The 20429-nt window shown below is 54.4% G+C and overlaps 1 protein-coding gene across 1 annotated transcript in view; it reads left to right on the plus strand.

Moving 5' to 3' along the window:
* Positions 1-2443: 2443 nt before the first annotated feature.
* The window catches only part of ATOH8 (atonal bHLH transcription factor 8), a 30130-nt gene continuing 12144 nt past the window's right edge, over positions 2444-20429 (plus strand). Inside the window, exons 1-2 of the mRNA XM_063078717.1 lie at positions 2444-3321; positions 12896-13087. Coding sequence (XP_062934787.1) covers positions 2569-3321; positions 12896-13087 — 945 coding nt within the window. The 5' untranslated portion in view covers positions 2444-2568. The remainder of the gene's footprint in view (positions 3322-12895; positions 13088-20429) is intronic.

Below are 20429 nucleotides of genomic sequence, written 5' to 3' on the forward strand. Positions count from 1 at the left end.
GGGGCTTCCCCTCATCTCTGCCACTGACTGGCTGGATGCACAGGACTGGGGTCTCCAGACAAGAATGTAAAGGGCATGAGGATCAGTTGTCCTTTAGCAAATGTTTCTTGGGCACCAACTCTTAGAGACAGGGAAGAAGGCAAGAGCTGGCCGTTTGGGAGCTCACAAACCAGGGGGTCCATCAGGTCTGCAGTGACAGATAAGTTGCAGCAATATTTGCGAGCAAGCAGGTGCAGAGGCCAGTAGAGCAACAGGAGGCTGTGGCGATCAGTGAAGGCTTACAGGAACAGGGGACTGGAGCCTGTCATCAGAGTGGGGAAGAGTGTGCTCTGTAGGGGGGAGGTGTGGGAGACCTATGAGCAAAGGCCAGGGTTTGAGGGGCTCAGGCTGGGTTTGGAAACAGCAGGAGTGTGCTCCTCTCTGGGGCACACCCTTGGTCTTCACAACAGATAAGGTGCAGATGTCCAAGGAAGGGGATGCCTTAGGGAGCACATGCTTTATGATGCTGGCATCCATCTCAGTGGAAAAAATGAGGTTTCACATTTACTACAGTGAGAAAACTGCATGCCTCAGTGTGTGTGTGTATGCTTGAAGCATACAAAGTCCTTTTACATTCATGATCTCTTTTTACTTTCCCAACTACCCTGAGACGTTGGCTGGACAGAAATATCATCCTTAAAGACAGAAAACAGAGCCCCCGTGGGATGAAATACCTTGCTTATAGTCATGGGGCTCGATATTTGAAAAGACAAGACCCAACCCAGGTTCCTGGCCCTAGCTCCAAGTTCCTGCCCCAAACCTTCTGCACAGATACCACTTTCTAGGATCCTGCATGCCATCTCCCTTCTGAACCCGCAGTGCATTCTCTCCTGGAGGAGAGAGGGCACTCCAGTCTGTGTGTGGGCTCTTGCATTTTTACCCAAGCTCAAGTCCAGGGTCAAGGGTGCATCTTCTCCCAAACTCACCTTTTGGACTTTTAGCACCCGCCTGCTTTAAGGAGGAAGTGCCGCTCCATCAGTGAGGAGCAAAGCCCTGTGCTGGTCCTCGGAGGGCAGTGGCAGGGAGGTGGGCCTCTGAGGAGGATGTGTGAGGGCCTATTGGTTTGACCTTTTCTTTCCAGGATCTCCTTCAGTGGAATGGCACAGAGGACCAATGGTCTGGGGAGTCGACCTCTGTCTCTTGCCAATAACAGTGGCACTTGTAAAGCTCTCACTTAGTGCCAGGCACTGCTCTGAGTGCTTTGTGCATGTATGCTCAATTAATCTTCACCTTGGGAGGAAAGTACAATTATGATCCCCGTCTTACCGGTGAGGAAAGGGGGGCACAGAAGGTAAGTGACTTTGTCAAGGTCACTCAGGAAGTGGCAGAGCTGGGGTTTGAACTCAGGAAATCTGCCTCCAGGAGCTGTTCTGCCTCTGTTATTAATAATGACCACAGCTACCATTTGACTAGCACCTCCTATGTGCCTGGTGTCTAATTCCCCACAGCAATGCTGTGCCTTAGGCATTGAGCTTCTCCGAATTTCTCATTTCATAGATGAGAAAATCCGGGCTTAGCAGGGTGCCTGGAGTGAGTTGACCAGATTTTCACAGATGTTAGGTCTGTCTAAATTCGCAGCTTCCGTCCTCCTCTGCGTCACAGACTCGCTGTGTGACTTTAGGAAAGCCCATCCGCTTTTGGAGCCTCAGTTTCCCTATCGCTTACACCTACTCCTACTCCTGGTTTCCCCGCTCCAGGGTTGAGACCTTCCCTTCCGCATCAACCCCCCAGAAGTCGCCGCTCCCGGTTTTTTTTCTCTCTTTTGGCGAGTTGGGGTGGAGGGATGAACGAGAAGGTGAGGAAGGTCGGCGCTGTTCACCAAGAGGCCAGCGAGGCCGGGTAGAGAAGCTCGGCTGTGATTTGGGGAAGGGTCGAAGGGCCCAGAAGCCACGTGTTCGGGCGGCTGTGCAGGGAGCACGCTCTCCGCTGGGAAAAGAAGCGCCCCTGACTTGAGCAGGGGGCGGGGAGGGCGAGCGGGAGGAGGCAGGTTCTGGGCAGAAGCGATGGGGGTGGGGGGAGGCAGAGAGCACGCGGACAAAGGAGGCGGCCCGCAGCCCAGCTGTTTTGAAAAATGCTTCCTGTTTCTTTAAAGGCGCTCGCGCTCGGGCGGCCGGGGCTGGAGAGGCGGCGGCGGCGGGAGCTGCCTCCTCTCCGGGCGGCGGCGCTGACTGATCTCGAGAACTGGGCTTCTGTGTAAACTGAGGCTAAACAAACACAGATGGAGCGCAGCGGGCGTTCTCCAGAAATGCTGGCAAGGCGGCAGAGACTTCAGATGACACTCTGAGCGCTCCGGGAACGGACAGCCCGGAGGCTTCGCGGAGCCGGAGGCGCAGCTGCCCCGGGCGAGGGGGAGAGGGGGTGAGGGGGAGGAGGGAGGGAGAGAAGGGAGAGGGCGAAGGGGGAGAGCGAGAGACTCCGCGGCGCTGAGCGCGGCGGCCCGGGCAGAGCCGGCGCGCGGCTTGCAGAGCGAGCGCTGCGGGCGCGCGTCCCGGGCAGCCCCACGCCTCTGCCTCGCGCGCTGCCCGCGCCATGAAGCACATCCCGGTCCTCGAGGACGGGCCGTGGAAGACTGTGTGCGTGAAGGAGCTGAACGGCCTCAAGAAGCTCAAGCGGAAAGGCAAGGAGCCGGCGCGGCGCGCGAACGGCTATAAAACTTTCCGATTGGACTTGGAAGCTCCCGAGAACGGCGCCTTGGCCACCAACGGGCTGCGGCACAGGACCCAGCGGCTGCAGCCCGTCCCCGCCCCGGTGCCAGCCCCCGTGGTGCTGGCCGTTCCCCCAGGTGGGGGCACGGACACCGTCGGGGAGCGCAGGGGCTCCCGGGCGTCCGAGGTCTTGGACGCGCGGAAACGCGGCTTAGCCCTGGGCGTAGTGGGGCCGGGACTCCCCACGCCGCCTCCGCCGCCGCCTCCGGCACCCCAGGGCCAGACACCCGGGAGTTCCGAGGCACAGCCTTTCCGGGAACAGAATCTGCGTCCCCGCATCTTGCTGTGCGCACCGCCCGCGCGCCCGGCGCCGTCCGCGCCCCCTGCGCCTCCGGAGTCGGTGGTGCGCCCAGCGCCCCCCACGCGCCCCGGGGAAAGTTCCTACTCGTCAATTTCACACGTAATTTACAATAACCACCCGGATTCCTCCGCGTCACCTAGGAAACGGCCAGGCGAAGCCACCGCTGCCTCCTCCGAGATCAAAGCCCTGCAGCAGACCCGGAGGCTCCTGGCGAACGCCAGGGAGCGGACGCGGGTGCACACCATCAGCGCAGCCTTCGAGGCGCTCAGGAAGCAGGTACCCACTCTCCGCCGCACACCCGCGCTGCGGCCGGGACGATTGCCGGAGTGGGTGGGTGAGTGGCCGGGGAACTGTAGGCAGAGTAGAGGTGTGTTTAAAGGGCAAGCTGTCCCGCCGGGTCCGACCCTGGGGCCCAGACAGGTTTGGGCAATCCTGGGGCAGTGATTTTTGCCACAGCGTTGGTTTGGATCTTATGCAGAATCGGGTGAGGGTTCGAGATCTCTGGTCCGGGCACGCCCCCCGCTCCTCCCCCGCCCCCCGGGGTAACCCTGTCTGCGCGTCTGACTGCAGCCCTCATAGTTCACTTTTATGGCAGCGAGTATTTATCTCTGGGAGTCTGTTGGGCACAGTGGGGAGTGGAGAGGTGGAATGTGGGAATCTGTCTCGAGCAGGGGCGGAGGCGGGGTGTAGCGAGCGACCCTTCCTCTCCAGACATTCGGTGATCAGCGTCTTGGCCCGCTTGTTGATGGTGGCGTGGCCCGGAACGCTGCGGTGGGGTGGTTTTGGGGTTTCCAGAAAGAAAGGGTCTTGCAGTCAGCTCCCAGCTTCCAGCAGGGATGCCCCGTACACTCAGGTTGCTCTGGGCTCTGCACCCCTCCCTCCGGCATCCTTAAAGACCTGGGCTACATGTCCGCGCCCCCTCCCCAGGGGCGGCCTCAGGAACTGGCTGGCGGTAGTCTCCCCAAGAGATTCCTTCCACTCCTGCCCTCCAGCCGGTGGTGAAGCAGGCAGTGCAGCTGAGGGGACCAGCTAGTTGGTAATTCCCTCCGGAGGATCTTCAGAGCCTAGTTCTGGGGTGAGCCGGGGGCTTTTCAGTTTGGGCCCGGTGGGGGCTGCCCTCACCAGACAGTGCCCTTGCGGGGTGGTGGAAGAATATTTAACCCAAGTATTACTGATGGTGGGGAGGGGCAGTTTACAGTTCCACTTTAGACAAGGTTGGTACTGCCCTGGGGTTCTAGGCTTCTCATTTTCTTAGAGAGCAGAGAAATCTATGAAGAAGGTAGCAAGTGCCCCCACCCCCGTCCTCACCCGGTACAGGGCCTGAGGAGGGGTTGGGGTGGATGTGACTGGTTTGACCAGTGAGTTTTTTTTTGCATGCTCTGCAGCTGACTTGCTGTGTGACTCCAGGAAAATTATTCAACCTCTCTGGGTTTTAGCCAACACCAAAACATTTCAGAAAACATGATCTTTTGGGCTCATACTCTCCTCTTCCTTCCAGGGATGGGATGCCTGTGTCCGTCCAAAGGAAGGAAATCGAACTCCTGGGGAAAAGAGGCCCTGTGATTTTGAGCTAAAGTGTCTTTCTTGGTTTTGGGGGAGATACATGGTCAGTGAGGTGGGGTGGAATGGGGGTCAGGTGGCTGTCACAGACCAGACTGGGCCACTGCCTGTAGCCACACCAGCTGGGACCCTGGGCAGTGGGCCCAGTGGAGCAGTCAGTCTCACCCTCGGCCAGCAGCTCTTTGTCTGAATGCCTGGGTAGGGGCAGCAACCCACTCAGCAGGATGGCAGAGTGACAGAAGGGCAGAGAGATGCCTGTCCACCTGCTCACCTTGCAACTAGGGAGGCCCCTCCTAGACTGGGGAGGCCACGTGTCTAGAGCCTCACAGCTGGTGTGTAGCATGGCAGGGTTGGCACCTGGGTCCTTTGACTGCCAGTTCAGGGCCCTTTCTACCCCTCCAGTGGCCTCTTTCATTTCTGAGTGAGGGAACATTCACGGTCTCTTAGTGCTCTATTCTCATTTGTCCAGTGGCTTTTAATTCTTTCAACAATAAATTCCATCTTACCTGATCTTAACAACATCCCTGTCAGGATTGGATTAATTGGTTTTGTAGAAAGGAAAACCGAGGCTGGGAGAAGGAAGGAGACTTATCCAAGATCATTTAGTGGGTTAGGGTAGATAACAGCCAAATGCTTCTCACAGTGCCATCTGTATCAGGGTCATGGGCTCTGTCCCCCTTCTTCCAGCCCCCACCCCCAACCTGCGGTGTTTGTTAACAATCGGAGGCTGGTTATACATTTGGCAGACTCTCTGAGATGAGATTGTTAACCCGTGCACACACTTGCTCATGACATGTGCCCAAGAGCACACACAAATCCACAGTCACAGAAGCACAAATACCCAGTGGCAGAAGTGCCTATTCCTATTTGTTTTTTCCTTGCTCAAACCATCCTGACTCTTCCCTAGAAAGTCTGCTAGGCCAAAGTGGACAGACACCTGCCTGTTGACTGGGAAGGAAAGAAATATAGCCAGGCCCTTCTGGTCACAGAGCCAGGGCCTGAAGCACACCCATCGTGTCCCCAATACCCCAGCACCCATCTGAGGGAGGAAGTCCTGTGTCCTGGAGGAGCTCCTTTCTCCTCTGGGCCTCAGTTTCCCCATGTAAAATGCACACCCACCCCACCCCACACCCATTCTGCCCCAATCCAGATTGTAGCTCTGGATCTAGGCTCAGGCCTGTTTGAAACAGGCTCTTGGGTAAGGAGAAAAGGCAGGAGGGTGGCTCTGCCCGATGTGGGGCCCTGGCCGATGCGACACTGAGGTCCGTGCTGGGATTACGGCTCTGGTCTGGGGCTTCATTTCCCTGAGCATCCTTCTGGGATGATGAAAGGAGGATGGGCCAGGGTGTTCAGAGGCTGAGCTTTGAGTAGTGCCTTTGCTTCATGCTTTCTGCGTGGCCCTGGACGAGTCACTTTCCTGTCTGGGCCTCAGTCACTAAAGCTGTAAAAAGGTGATAATGCTTATGGCACGCACAGCTTCTTTGCAAAGAGCAAATGAAGACAGGCATGGCGGCTGGAAGCACCCTGAACATCTCTTAAGCATCTACAGGTCCTCAGAGCTGGGCAAGGCTCTCAATGGATGAAGCAATTGGATTTCTTCAGTTGTTTTAATAAATAACAGTCACGGAAATGGCCATTTATCAGATGCTTACTTGTGCCAGGCACTGTGCTAAGCATGTGTGTGTATGTGTTCATTTAATGAAATAGGTGTTGTTATCATGCCCCCTCCCCCATCTCAGACAGTGACACAGAGAGGTTCAGAGAACGTACATAAGTTGGCCAGAGTCTTACAGACTTTTGCCACTGCACGTGGCCTCAAGTGTGGTGCCGCTGCCATGGCATCATGTAGTCGCAGCCTGCATGGCTGTGTGCCCCTGTCACTGCAGAGCCTGGATTTGAATCAAGGTTAGTGAGTCGCTCCAGTGCCCAGTCTCTTAACAGCTCTGCTCCTTGGCTCCACCCTTGACAGGCTCGTGTGTTGTCATAATCCGCTATCCTGTCAACCAGGAAGGGAGCAGCAGAGGGGGGACCACATTGCTGCAGGCGGAGGCGCAGGTGGGGGAGAGGCCCGCTGGTCTGGGGGTGGAGGGTGTGCGGGGCAGATGGTCAGGCCGCAGCACATGCCACCAGCCCAGCTGCACCAGAGCCATCCCTGCCACCTCATGTGAAAGCCATGTGTGCACAGCTGGGCCTGGCCCCTGTGTGGAGCTGTTCCCCGCCAGGTGGGTGTGAGTCAAAGGGAAAGGCTAGCCTTGCTGGGGGGGGTTGGGGAGGGGCCACAGTGTCAGGACCTTCTGGCTCACAAGCTGTGCCCACCCTTGGGGCATCTGGTGTGTGTATTCCCCCCCCCCTCCCCGAACCAAGCCCCTTCAGCGATTGTGGCAGTGATGGAAGCAGTGTAGGTCCCTCCACCTGCCTCGCCCACTAAGGTGGTGCCAAGCAAGCGGGGCCCAGGCCACCTTCCTCGCTACCCCTGTTATCTCCCAAGGGGTGCTCACCGAGTAACTCAGGGTGATCCAGGAAGGGGAATGGGGATGGTGCCCCTAGCTCAGCACCTCCCTCACCCTCAAGCCCACAGGCTAAAAGGGGGACTTGGGGACCCACAGCTGCATGCACACAGCCTCTCAGACAATGGGGACAGGCCTGCTTGCATTGGGGGTTCCTTGCAGGTGGTGAGAGTGACAGAGGCCTCTCTCCTACCCTGTCATGTTCACATCACCTGCTGCTCATTGAGTTTCATTGCATTGGGAGAGGTGCCTTCCCTGGGAGTGTTGTTTTGTGTCTATAGTGCCACCTTCCCATTTTACAGATGAGGACACTTACAGAGAGGTTAAGCAAATTGTTCAAGGTCACACAGTGGCCAGGGTCTGTACCCTGGCCTGTCTGGCCCTGGGGTTGTAGCTCTTAACTAATAAGACCTGGGTTTTCAGGGTCCAGCCTCATGGCTGTGCAGGACCGATGTAAATAGACCTTGACAAGGACCCTGAGCAGCTCTGCACAGAGTGGCGTCGCCCCAGGAATCCAGCACTTGCTGAGGACTAGAGAGTAGTTTGAAATGGAATCAGTGCTCAGCTGTGTGCAGTGGATATAGTGCTGTTGGAGCTGTGTGGGCCTAGGAGTCTCGGTGAGCTTCTGGGAGGGCATCTTGGGCTGGGTCTGAAGGGTGGGCAGGAGTTGGCACAGAGGCAAGAGGGCGGAGGGCTTTGAGATCTTTTCTGCATTCTCTGGTAGGTTCTTGGCTTTCTGTATGGTGCTTTCCCACAGCTGCCCACTGTGACCCATTCTGAGGTAGCGGGTATTCTGATGCCCATTTTATTGGTGAGGAAACTGAGGTCCTGTAAGCTTATGGACCTACCTGAGGTCAGGTGGATGGCCAGGGGTAGAGCCAGGCCCTCAGGCTCCTCGGTTGGTGCCCTTCTTGCTTTTTCCTGCTTACTGGAGCTGGGAGAGGGTCCAGTGAGGATGGGTGGGATGGAATGTTTTGGAGGCATATGGGGCCTTGTGAAAGTGCCAAAACTTTCTCCTCTGAAGTTTAAAAATCCTGAGAGATGAGCATGAGGCGGGTCTTTTTAGTTTCCTGGAAGTTGGGCAGTCTGTTGGTCGGGAGTGGAAGCCAGGTGGTCCTGCCTCCTCCTTTGACCTATGTCTACTGACCAGGGTGAACAGATGACTGCTGTGGGGTCCTCTGCAGGCAGCGGGATGGGTGGGTGGACTCTGGGCCTTGCTGTGGATGCTCAAAGAGGTGATGCACAAAGGCCGGGGTCCCACGGAATCATCAGCCGAGGACTCTCCATTCCCAGCTCAGGAGGGAGGGCTGCCTTCCTCCCCACCTATGCTGTAGATGCTCGTCCAAATCCCCAAGCAGTTCCTGCTGGCTACTTGGAAAGAGCCCAGCTAAGCCACGAGTTCAAAACCCAGCTCATCTCTCACTAGCTGAGGGATCCAGGAGGTTCCTACATGCCTGGGGGTCACGTGTTTCTCTGTAAAATGGAAGTGATCATTTCTACCTCATTGGGATGCTTAAAAGATGGACATAGACATTGTACTTGGGACACTGATCCTCTGCCTGGCCTTAGTAGATCACAATAAACAGCACGCTGGCCTGCTCCCAACAGTCCTAGAGAGTCTATGTTATACAGACCCTGATGCGAGTTGCTCTATGTAGTCCTCACAGCTCGGTGAAATATATACGCATTGTTATCCCCACTCCCCAGATGAGGAAACTGAGGCTCAGAGAGGTAAAGGCACTTGCCCAAAGTCACACTGCTGGTAAATGCCTGGAATTCAGACCAGCTCTTTCTGTGCTACCTCGACCTCCCAGAACCAGAGTGGTCCCTAGACTCTCACTTTTTTTTTTTTTTTTTTTCTTTGTTGTATTCTATTGTTTATTTCATTTTAAAATGCTGATAACCACTCTGTGGATTTAACAAACCATTAATGTGTCAAGACCTACAATTTAAAAATAACTCTGACTTGAAGAGACCATTTATCATTTTGTTTCACTATTTGGTATTATTCCTGTTACAGTTTAACTTCCTCATAGAAGTAATCTTCTAGAAATGTGTACATAGTAATGCTAATGTACATAAAGTTGTCCTGGGAACTATGTTTGTCTTCAAGTCATCGTCTTCTGAGTGTGCACATAGAACTGACAAAATTATAGTATGACTTTTCAACAGGTGTATCAACTGGTAGCAATGGAGACTCCAAACTATTTTGTTGATTTGGAAATAGTAGTTATGAACTTGCCAAATTGGATATATATTGTTAAACAGTAAATATTACAGAAAGGACCAAATGTTCTCAGACCTTGTTTTTATTCTTCAGATTTCTGCTCATTTGTGTCAGTACTTGTAGCTTGTTTGTAGCATTTGATACTACTCTTAGTGGTCTGCAGCTTGACTGCATAAGACATTCCAAATTTTCTAATTTTCACATGCTGTGAATCTGTTCAAACTAACTTTTAGGATTCTGGATGATACTTCTCATTATGATTACTTTCCTGGAGATCAATCTCATCTCAGAATTGAACCTTTGCAAGTGAGTGTGTGACTCTGGATGTTTCATTCTTTCTCTGATCTCTGTCTCTTTTCTTGCAGGGGGATTATTTTGACTATGATGAGCTATTTTCTCTACGGCAAGTTAGCTATGCTTCTAGAAAACTGTGAGGAAGAGATCTTTCTAATCAATTGGATCTTGCCTTTTGCTTACTATGTGAATTCTTTTTTTTTTTAAAATTATTTATTTATTATTTTTTTTAATTTTATTTTGTCGATATACATTGTAGCTGATTAATGCTCCCCATCACCAAAACCTCCCTCCCTTCTCCCTCCCCCCCTCCCCCCCAACCATGTCCTTTCTGTTTGTTTGTTGTATCAACTTCAAATAATTGTGGTTGTTATATCTTCTCCCCCCCCCCCCAGACTCTCACTTTGCAGTGGCAGCCCAGGGTGGGATGCCTCCCAGCTAAGCTGCCAGGGGCTGGGGGGCTTCATCCCAGGGCATGGGCACCAGGAGGATCTGGAATTGGCTAAGTGAGCTGAGGATCTGCCCCTGGGGGCAGGGCAGGAGGAGGGGTGAGCTGCCTGAAAGGGGCCCTTGGTGTCCCATATTTGGCCACCTCTGTGGTGGGAGCCTGGAGAGCCCAGTGGCCACGTGCCTTCCTTAAATGCCAATCAGATGAGCTTCTGTCTCTAACCAGGTCTTAGTTGAGTGATCTGAGGCCCAATATGTCACCTCTCTGTTTCCTTATGTGCCCACGGGATAATAATCTTTATTTGGGGGGAAGGTTTTAAATGGGATAATACTACCTGTAAATAGCTATCACAGTGCGAGATATCCAAGAGCTCAGTAGTTGGTTTTCTTCTGTTAGACCCGGAGCTTGACAGAAGCAGTGGAACAAAGTTGTCAAGCTAGGACAGAACTGGCCCGGAACCTAGCATGGAGGCCCCTAGGTTGGCCTTGGCCTCATATATTGCTCCGTAGCCCCCAGTGACCCTGGATCGCAGCGTGCATATCCCTCCCAAGATCCCTCCTCCCAATTGGAAGCCCAGCTGTTACGGGGTCAAGCACTCAAAGAGCTGGATGCTTAAAGGAAACCCCCTGTGTGGTCCCTGGGTGAAAACAGCGCCAGGGCTGTGTCACAGAGCTGCGCTCAGTCACCAGAGCCTCTCCTGGGTGAGGTGGAGGCAGAGGTGCAAGACTGGCCTGTGAGACCCCCACCCCCCACCCGGGACTAGCAGAACTTGTTTATTTGTTCAGGCTGATAGAGCAGGATTCTCTGGACTCTGGATGGGAACAAGCAAAGTGCATTGTTCTGCCAGCTTCACTTGGGTTTGGAGCTGCGCCAGGGCTTGGGGGTGTGGGGGAGGTGAAATGCATGGGAGGTGGCTTTCTCCCTGTCACTTCCTCGCCCTTCCCGGGTTTCCTAGTTACAGGACCTCCAGTGGGGCGGGGGGGGGGGGAGCAGGTGCGGTGTCCTGGCCCCAGACCTCCTGCTTCTCACCCTCCTTGTAGCCCCTCTTTGGGGACCTTCTGCAACAGCTCTATCAGGCCTTACTCTGTGCAGTGCCCACGTCATCTCATTTAATCTTTACCACCCTGTGAGGTCAGTCCTGCTCGCAATATGATGAGGAAACTGAGGCTCAGAAAGATAATGTCACTTGCCCAGGGTCTTATAGCTAGGCAGAGCTAGAGCAGGGAGTTAAACCCAGGTGACCAAAAGGTATGTGCACTTAGGCTGTATGCCAAATAGCTAAATCTTAATTCTCAGAGAGAGGAAAGGTTTTTGAACCCAGTTCAAAACATTCTGGAGACACCTGGTGAGTCTGGAGGGAGATCATTTGTTCGTTCACTGATTTCCCTTCAACAAACCTTTCTGAGGGCCTGTTATAGCAGGACCTGTGCTAGGCTCTGTGGACGCAGGCTTTCGCCCCACAGCTCACAGGGGGACTGGCCACTAAATGAGCCACAGCCATGGGGAGGTAAGGACAGAGGGGAGGCTGCTCCTCTTGGTATAGGGTGGGGGTGGGGAGGTCAGGGAAAGCTCTGGAACAAAATGAGATTTAATGAGATCAAAGTGGAAGATGCATTTAGGGTCCCCAGTCTGAAGTGACTGTCTTATTTAGGCTTTATTTCCAAGGCCTAGAATAGCGATTTTCTTCCTTGGCACTATTGACATTCTGGGCCAGGTAATTCTTTGTTGTAGGGGCGTGTGTGTGGAGGGGGGTACTCACTAAATACTTGTTGTATGGATATGCTATCCCCCTCTGAATGGGTCCCACTCTGGGATACGGGTTAATAAGTGATATGGCTACTCTGTATAGATCCTGGAGAGCCATAGAGAAGAGGACACCAGGAGCCTTGCTGGTGGGAGCATTTTAGCCATTAGGGGAATAGTGCATCGTAGGAATGGTAGGGTCTATAGGTTGGCATGGATCAGATCAATTTTGTGGAGACATTTCCACATTACAGCACAGAACTCTGTTCAAGTGTACTGCAGTCTTTGTAGCTTTTTGCTCAAGCAACACCAATGTTGATGGATGATGTTAAAAAATTAGAGGCTCTGTCTCTTTACCCCATGCAGATCCCTGTGCAATTAGTGAGAATCTAGTTGGTGATGAATCACTGATGAACATGGCAAGTCTGTTTGGAGCTGTAATTATTTCTTATGCACCTGTTGTATGCCCAGCAGCACCCCAGGGCCAGAGGGCATATAGGAAAAGAGAAAAAAAGAAAATCAACTATGTTGTATCTTTTCAGCTGAGCACTGGCACTTTCCCTCGGTATGTCCACAGAGTCGCACGTGCCTAGCTCTGTTATGACATTATAACACCACTCTTGGGTATAAATTCTCTAAAGGCAGGAATCAAGTTATGATTAATTGTTGGACTCTCAAGTGCCCAGCAAAACAAGCGTAGCTGAATGAGCAAATGGAACATCAGACCTAAAGAAAGTCTGTTCTCTCAGAAAGATTCTTTCTCAAGGAGGGTGGAGGGTGAGGCCTGTAGTGGAAGCTCACAGTGCTTTGATTCAGACTGACTCGCAGGCGTAAGCTGAGCCTCAGCATTTTCCCTTGCAAAATGGGAATGCAGATAATGTCCCGGAGTGGATGAGCTGAGATGCGTGTGTGTAAACAGTGGGTGCTTAGAATAGATCATAAAATCAGGGTGAAGGGCCCAGATGTATCTTAGGCCGCCTCCCCCATGCCTGCCAGGCTAAGGTGGGTGTGGGGGGCGTGTGCTCAGCACAGAGACTCCTGCAGCCCTTCTTGATGCCTTCTGTCCCTCAGGTGCCATGCTACTCGTACGGGCAGAAGCTGTCCAAACTGGCCATCCTGAGGATCGCCTGTAACTACATCCTGTCTCTGGCACGGCTGGCTGACCTCGACTACAGTGCCGACCACAGCAACCTCAGCTTCTCCGAGTGTGTGCAGCGCTGCACCCGCACCCTGCAGGCCGAGGGACGCGCCAAGAAGCGCAAGGTACATGCTAGCTGCTCAGACAGCAGCCTCCGGGGAGGGCAGGGGAGGCAGGGGCAGGAACTTGGGGGTGCCTGGCATGTGCCCAGGATTCCCAAGGGGCCAGAGGGGTCAGCTCTTGGAAGTTTGCTAGGGGTCTCCCCAGCTTTAAGGCTCCTTGAATACGTGGGATTATGGACATGACCCTACTCCTAGTAACTGGGCTGCTGGGTTACCTTGGACAGTCACCTCGGGTCTCTGGGCTCGGGGTTTGCTTGTCACTTATGAGGATGGTTTATCTCTGAAGTCTTTTCTGGCCTTATGTGCTCTGGGGCTGAATTCCCCATCTGGCCCCCGATAGATGTTGTATCAGTTCGAGATTCCCCCAAGCAGGGTGACAGCCCAGGAGAGCCCTTCAGCAGGTTTGAGGAATGTGACTTGGTCTTTGGGTTATCTGAGGCTGTGCATTAAGGCAGGTGATATTCATTCATTCATTCATTCTGGAGAGATTTCCTGAGCCCCAACCATGTGCTAAGCAAGCTGGGCAGGGGTATAAAGATGACAAACATATGGCCCTGGTCCCCACACAGGTCACAGGATGGTCAGAGAGACCCTCCTGCAAGTAGGTAAGGGTGGGGCAGGGTGGCCTGTGCTAGGGGCAGTGCAAGGCCAGGTAGAGAAGGGACAGATTAACACTCCTGCCCAAGGGAGTTTGAAAGGGCATCTTAGTGGAAGTGGCACTTGAGCTGAGACCAGCAGGACAACTAGGAGGTCACCGGGCAGTTGAAGCAGGGAACAGCTCCCAAGGCAGGGGGAACAGACTATACAAAGCCTGATGTGTTTGGAGAAATATGTGCCGGAGGAAAGCTGTTGGGCACAGCTATGGTTCCCCAGATGGCCAAGCAGGGGTCAGTGCTGAGCAAGGCTTATTGTAGCCCTCTGGATCTCTGTTCCCATGTGGCCAGAGGGTGAGAGACAGAGAGCGAGACCCAGTCTATGTCTGTGGGGAGAGATGCTTGGCTGCCCTGGGAGCAGGATGACTTTGTCACCCTCCATCCTATCCTTCCTGGCCTGTCTCTCCCCCTTACTCCTGACATTCCTCCCTAGGAACCCTGTCAAACAGGCCCCTCTGTGGGTTCTCCAGCCTTCCCAGAGTCACCTGGGGCCCTGAGCCCAGGAGGCCCTGCAGGGACCCAGGGAGGGCCTTGGCTCCTCCTGACCACCAGCCGCTGCCGATGCTGTGCTAATTGAACACTGCATTCCTGGAGTGATTTAACGTGGACCAATTAGACGAAATCCGCATCAAGTGGGTGAGAGAGGAAGTGCCACTGGCTGGCTCTTGGGCGGCTTTCCTCTGGAAAGCGACACGGGTAAATTAAGGGCGTGATTGATGGCTCCATGCGGCGCTGTGTGACAAAGGACGTTTGTAAACTCTCGGTGAACTTCCCCTGGCATTCAGGCCGTGCAGAGGTGCGGATGGGCAGGGTGGGCAGGCGCCGTTTCTGCACCTCGCCCCCTGCCCTTCTGTTGCCCTGCCCCCTCTTCATGCACCGAATGATTCCCCCACCCCCCATGGCTTCCCTGGTTGATTGGAGCTGACAGTCCTGGGCAGAGGAGGAGGCCAGATGCCTGGGAGCTGAGGAAAGAAGGCAACATGGGGTGAAGCCGAGCATTTGGCTTCACCCAATCTCCTGAAATCTAAGACACCTTAGAGACCTGGGCCTGGTCCAACCTCCCCATTGTGCAGACTGGGAGGCTGAGGTGGCATGTGGCAGATAAAAATACCAAGCAGCCCTGGGTTTGAGTCCTGGCTCACCAGCTACCAGCTGTGACATCCTGGACCCATTTCTTAACCCCTTTGAGCCTCTGTTTTTTTTTGCCAATAAATGGGGTTGCTGGGAACACTCACAGGCCACCTTGAAGATGAAATGTGTCATACTGAGAACATAGTGCCTGGCATGAAGGGAGCATTGTGGCCACTGTCCTCACTGCCTCTCCACCCTCAGGGAAGTGAGTCTCTAAAATGCTTGACCTCTGACCTTGAGCTTATCCTATGGGGCCTATTAACTGGTGAAATTGCCTCGGAGGGAAGTTTTGGGGGTTGAGATGGAAGTTGCAGGGTAGGAACTGTCTCCTTCCTCCCCATCCCCTGCAGCCCTCCCTCCCCTGCCCAGCCCATGCCTGGCTTTGGAACTGGAGCAGGACCAGGCCTCAGGCTACTTCCCATCTCCTGCCCTCAGTCTTCCGCAGAGGGGTGTTAGGAGGTCGCCCAGCTGGGACTGTGGGAAGTGGGGTTTGGCCACCTTTGCCCCAGTGACCTTCACGGTCTCACAAACTCAGATAATATCCATAGTGACACATTTGCCCTGTGAGAAAACTCAGGACACCCCTGCTGGCCCTGGGTCTCCCCATGGGGACCCATGTTCGTAACTGGAGCCCTTCCCAGACCAACCACCCCACTCAGTAGTTTTATCTGGACAATCAAGCTTTGACCCTGCAGCCTTGCAAGTGGGGCCATCAGTGTGTCCTGAGCAGTCAGATTCCTTCCTATCTCAGGCCTGGTGTCCCTGGAGCTCTTGCACTCTCAAGCCCCCCTGTCAGGCTCCTGGGACCCCCCTTCTGTGCTTTCTCTCCCCCTCTGGCTGGAGAACTGTCCCCTCTTTCCTAGCCCCCTTGGTGGGATACACGGTGCCGCACTGAGGCCCAGCGCAGCTGCCTGAGCTAGTGTTTCTGGTCTCTGTGGGGCCCCTCCACCTTACTTCAGGTCACAGTCCTCCTCATAGCAACTCAGGGCTGCTGTGGTCCCTTGCTGTTCTTCCTCTGAAAATGAAATGACCATCTCAGGCCTACTTGCTTCCTGGCTCCCTCCTCCAGGAGTCCATTGCCGCCTGCAATGGCCAGCAGCTGTGAGAGCCAGTCTGCTAAACTAATTGCTGACAAGGTGTGTGAGACGGAGGCCAGCTTCGTGGTCACCCTCCAGCATCTCAGCTGTGGTAGCTCTGGTGATGGGCCTGTCAGGAGGGCTGCAGGAGGCTGGGGGGCGAAGGTCTGGGACCTAAGCACTGTTGGGACTGTGGGCAGATGTCTGCTCTAGCAGCTGTGATGGTGACGGTCATTGCCAATGTGACTGATGGCAATTTGAGCTGCCCCAGTCGGGATGGTACCCTCAGAGTTCATGGGTCCCGAAGAGGCTGGGCGACCCTCCTTCAGGACACCTTCTGGAGAGGTTGAGCTCAGTGTCCTCTGAGATCCTTTGCACCTCTGTTGAGCTGCCCTGTCCCTCCAGGTCTGCGTCAAGAGCGGGATTAAAGTGAGCCCGGGTCACCCCCCTCCTCCCTTCGAGGCCCAGGTGCGTCCTTCTGCTCATCTCAGCCCTTCTTGGTGGGGGTGGGGACCCACATCTCTCAACCAGTGAGTCCTCCCTTTCTGGGCCTCAAGGACGTGACTTTGAGAGTTGGGAGCCCCATTTGGAAGCCCCAGTAGTGCAGAGGCCGCCCAGCAGAGGGACAGGGCGGGAGGAGTGGAGGCCCCGGAAAGCTCAGTTCTGACTTGGCCGCAGCCGGAGATAATGCACATTAAGCACTTGGCTCTGGGCCACGTTTCCGCAGCTCCTGTTTTTGAAGCAGCAACTCCTGGGAGCTTCTGACAGGGAGGAGGAGGCAGAACTGTTCTTCCACACCTGGGCTGGTGGGTCTCTCCAGACCTGCGGATAGGAAAGGACCAACTTCCCATAATCTAGGGCACTCTAGGGCAATTTGGCAGTGATTTTAAGCCATCGAGTAATAATAACAGCAACAACAGCTACTCAAATTGATGGTGTACTTTGAGCCTTGGTAATAAACAGCCAGCAATTCCCTGCCCTCAAGCTGCTCACAGGCCCTGTGAGGATGGGAGTTGGTGTGAGCTGAGGGTGTTGAGAGGCCACTTACTGTCTGGATGGCTAATCCCAGGCCCTGGACAGGACCCTTCTGTGCACTGTTCCTTGAGCCCCAGGGTGAGTGAGGCAGAGCCTGGAGAGCCCTGCCTGGGCTGGATCCAGTCCCCCAGGTGGCCCCCAGAGTGCCTGTCTGCATAGTCACCCCCCCCTGAGGCCTTGGTCTCCACTTCTGTAAGGCGAGGAGCCATCTGAAGTGATTTCTAAGGCCCTCGCCAGTGGGACTTCCCGAGCCGTGGTCTTGCCTCAGCTCAGGCCCTCTTCCTGCCTTAATGACTGACCCGTGCTACTTCCCTTCTGCCCATCATGGGCATTTCACACAGGTTTGAAAGTTGCTCACAAGGACCACTGGGACCCCAGTGCAGTGTGCCCTTAGAATACAGACAATACCTGATGCTCATAGAGCATGGCTTACGTGCCGGGCAAGTGCTTCGTGCTCCAGAAGTACCCGCTCACGGACTCCTCCACCAACCCTATGGGGTGGGGACTAGTGTTGTCCCATGGCAGAGAGAGCCCGAGGAACTTGCCCGAGGTCACCTGGCCAGTAAGAGAGGTGTGCCTGGCTGCTACCACTTCCCTGTCCCGCCTCCCACGTGGGAGGCGGGGCAGGGGGTGGTTCCCATTTCCCAGTCCTCTGGGCCAGGTTATTGAGTTAAATGCCATCTGCTTTCAAAGCCCACAGAGTCCATCTATGCTGGGAAAAAAGGGGAGTGGGTGGGAAACCACCATCAAATTCCCTTCTAGTCATAAAAATGGATGCAATTTATTTTTTCTGGCATTCCAATTACATAGACGTTTGTCACCAGCTGTTTGTTCTAACGTGGAGTGTTCTCTCAGCTGCCGTTTCTCTTCTCACATTTGACACCGTTAGGCCACAAGTCTGGCAGGGACTGGGCTGGAGGGGTCATTGGCTGGGGAGCCTCACAGGTGAGCCGAGCTGGCTTTCCTGGAACGCACCGCTGATGTTCCCTGGCTGGTCCCCAGGTGGGGTAGAGTCTGGGGTGCCGTTTTCTCTCTCCTTTCATGCTCTCTACACACCCTCCTCCTCCTCTCTCCTTTTTCAAATTGCCCTGTTAACATGCTGGAAATAAATGAAAACTTAAGGTCTTGGACAATAGTGAGAAAGAACCAACTGTTTGTGCTCAGAAAGTCTCAGAGAAATGGAAAGCCCCCTCTGATGCACTAACTGACCACCTGTAGGGATGCAGAGAATCCCCCTGAAGCATCTCTTTGAGCCAGGATTCCCCTCTGGAACCCCCTGCAGAGGCTCAGTGACCCTTGGTCCAGGACACTAGAGAAGGGGTGTCTATGTAGGGTAGGATTTAACTTGAGAGAACCCTACAGTTATTTTCAGTTCTCTGTGGTGCTACCATTTAAGGCACATGAAAGTACACTAAGGAGGCCCTCAGCAAAACCATGAAGTAGGCAAAGTACAGAGCTTAGGGGCCAGTTTTGAGTCCTGGCACTGGCACTTCTTGCTGTGTGGCCTTGGATATCTTACTTAACCTCTCTGATCCCCGGTCCTCTCCTCTGTAAAATGAGACCACACATATCTTCCTTGCTGCCTTGCTGAAAGGATTAAATAAGATCCCATATGAGAAAAGGCTGGTATTTTCTCAGTGAGTGCCAGAAAGGAAATCTCAAGAATTTATAGTTACAAGGTAACGACTTATGTAACTGGAACCCCAGGAAGGAACATCTCAGGGAAGGGCAGTTCCCGAGGTGGATGAAGGACTGGTGGGCCAAAAGGCAGATGAGGGATTCCTCCCTCACTAGCACTTCAGCCCAAACCCCTAGTCCTGCACCCTTAAAGTGGGGCCAGCATGCAGCCAATCCAGAAACCCCCAGATTTCAAAAAGCATGGTTTCCTAACAAAAATGTGCATATCATTTGGTTGTATAATAATGCTAATAAACAGACTGTGACCAGCAATCACATTGACCATGTGGTGAGTGCCCATTGTGTGCCAGGCACCTCACATACATTATCTCTGCCCCTTATTATACCAGCCCCACAAGTTAGGACCACTTCCCCATTGTACAGAGTGGGAACTGAGGCCAAGAGAAGAGCAGTAACTTTCCACGGCCACATGGCTAGGAAGTGACAGAGCTCAGTTTTGAACCCGCTTTCTCTCTTTGGTTCCAGACTCTGAGCTCTTCAACTCCTGGAGCCTGTCTGCCCCCTGAAGCTCACATGCTGCCCAGCATGGTGGCCTGTGCCCAGGAGGCCCCCAGCAAATGCCCAGTGTGTTGCCTTTCCCGGAGCAACAGCTCTTCTGTAAGCAGCCTGGCCACGCGGCACGTGGGGGCTCCATTTAGCTGCGGGAGCCACTAGCCCGCTGGTGGTGGCGAGGGGTGGGGTGGGCTGGGGGTGTCATCAGCTCTGAGCACCCCCAGCGCTGCACCGCCAACGAGGCCTGACACCAGGTTAAGTCGCCTGGCGGCCGCGGGCAGCAGCTGGGAGCGCGCCTGGTTCCCATTTGGGCGCTGTGGTTTTGATTAGCTGTTCTGCGAGGCGGGCCTGCTGGAGAGGCCATGGGAGCTCCGCTGGAACACGGGGTCCCCCGCCTGGCCGCCGCAGCCCCCCCTCCTGGCAGCCCCAGACTCCAGATGTTCCGAGCGCTCGCTGGGAAGGCCTGCTGGCGCCACGGAGGGCAGAGGGCAGGGAAAGCACGCGAGCTGGGAGCCTGAGCACTCAGTCACCGCAGGCCTTGGCAGCCCGCCCGGCCCTCTGCTGGCACATTCCCCAGCTCTCCCCTGGCCATCTGTTCCCAAAAAACCCTTTCAGAGCCTCATCATCACTCAGGATACAACAGCGCGAGCAGCTGGTTTGGAGGCAGCAGGGAAAACCGTGCAAAAGGTTCTTTGTGAGAGAGGAAACTCGCTTATGAATAACAGGGCTGGCCGCCGTAAAAGCTGGCGGCTGGAATTCTTGTTTCTCAGGCGCCGCTGTTTTCTCTTGACATTTTATTTCTGGTTTTTATTTTTTCCCCCTTGTTTTCTTTTTATGCTGTTTCTTCCTCTTCTTACACCAGTTGTGACTTTTCTTCCTCCTCTAAGGTGCTCCAAGGCCACCTAATTAGTTCTCCTGGACCCTGCCAAACTTTTTTTCCCCCCCTCAAAGCTGTTAACGTGGGGGGTGGTTGGAAGTGACTGTTTTCCTAAGACCTCAGCTGGAGGGGACAAGCGAGATAGCAGGGCATGGTGGGAGGGCACGGTGTGGCCAGGACCCAGGCCGATCGATGCTGAGGTCCTAAGCAAGCAGCACTGCAGCAGGAAGTCGTTCCACCCGTCACCCTGAATAAACCCGTGCATGCAGATGCGAGCAGTGTCTGCACAGAGAGAGGATGGGGGAGACCAGAGGTAATGCTCAGACCTCCCCAGCTCAGCAGAAAGCAGTGCGGAGAGGCTTGGGGAGAACCGTGGCATTCAT

The sequence above is a fragment of the Cynocephalus volans genome, chromosome 14 (genome assembly GCF_027409185.1).
Source record: "Cynocephalus volans isolate mCynVol1 chromosome 14, mCynVol1.pri, whole genome shotgun sequence".
NCBI lineage: Eukaryota > Metazoa > Chordata > Mammalia > Dermoptera > Cynocephalidae > Cynocephalus > Cynocephalus volans.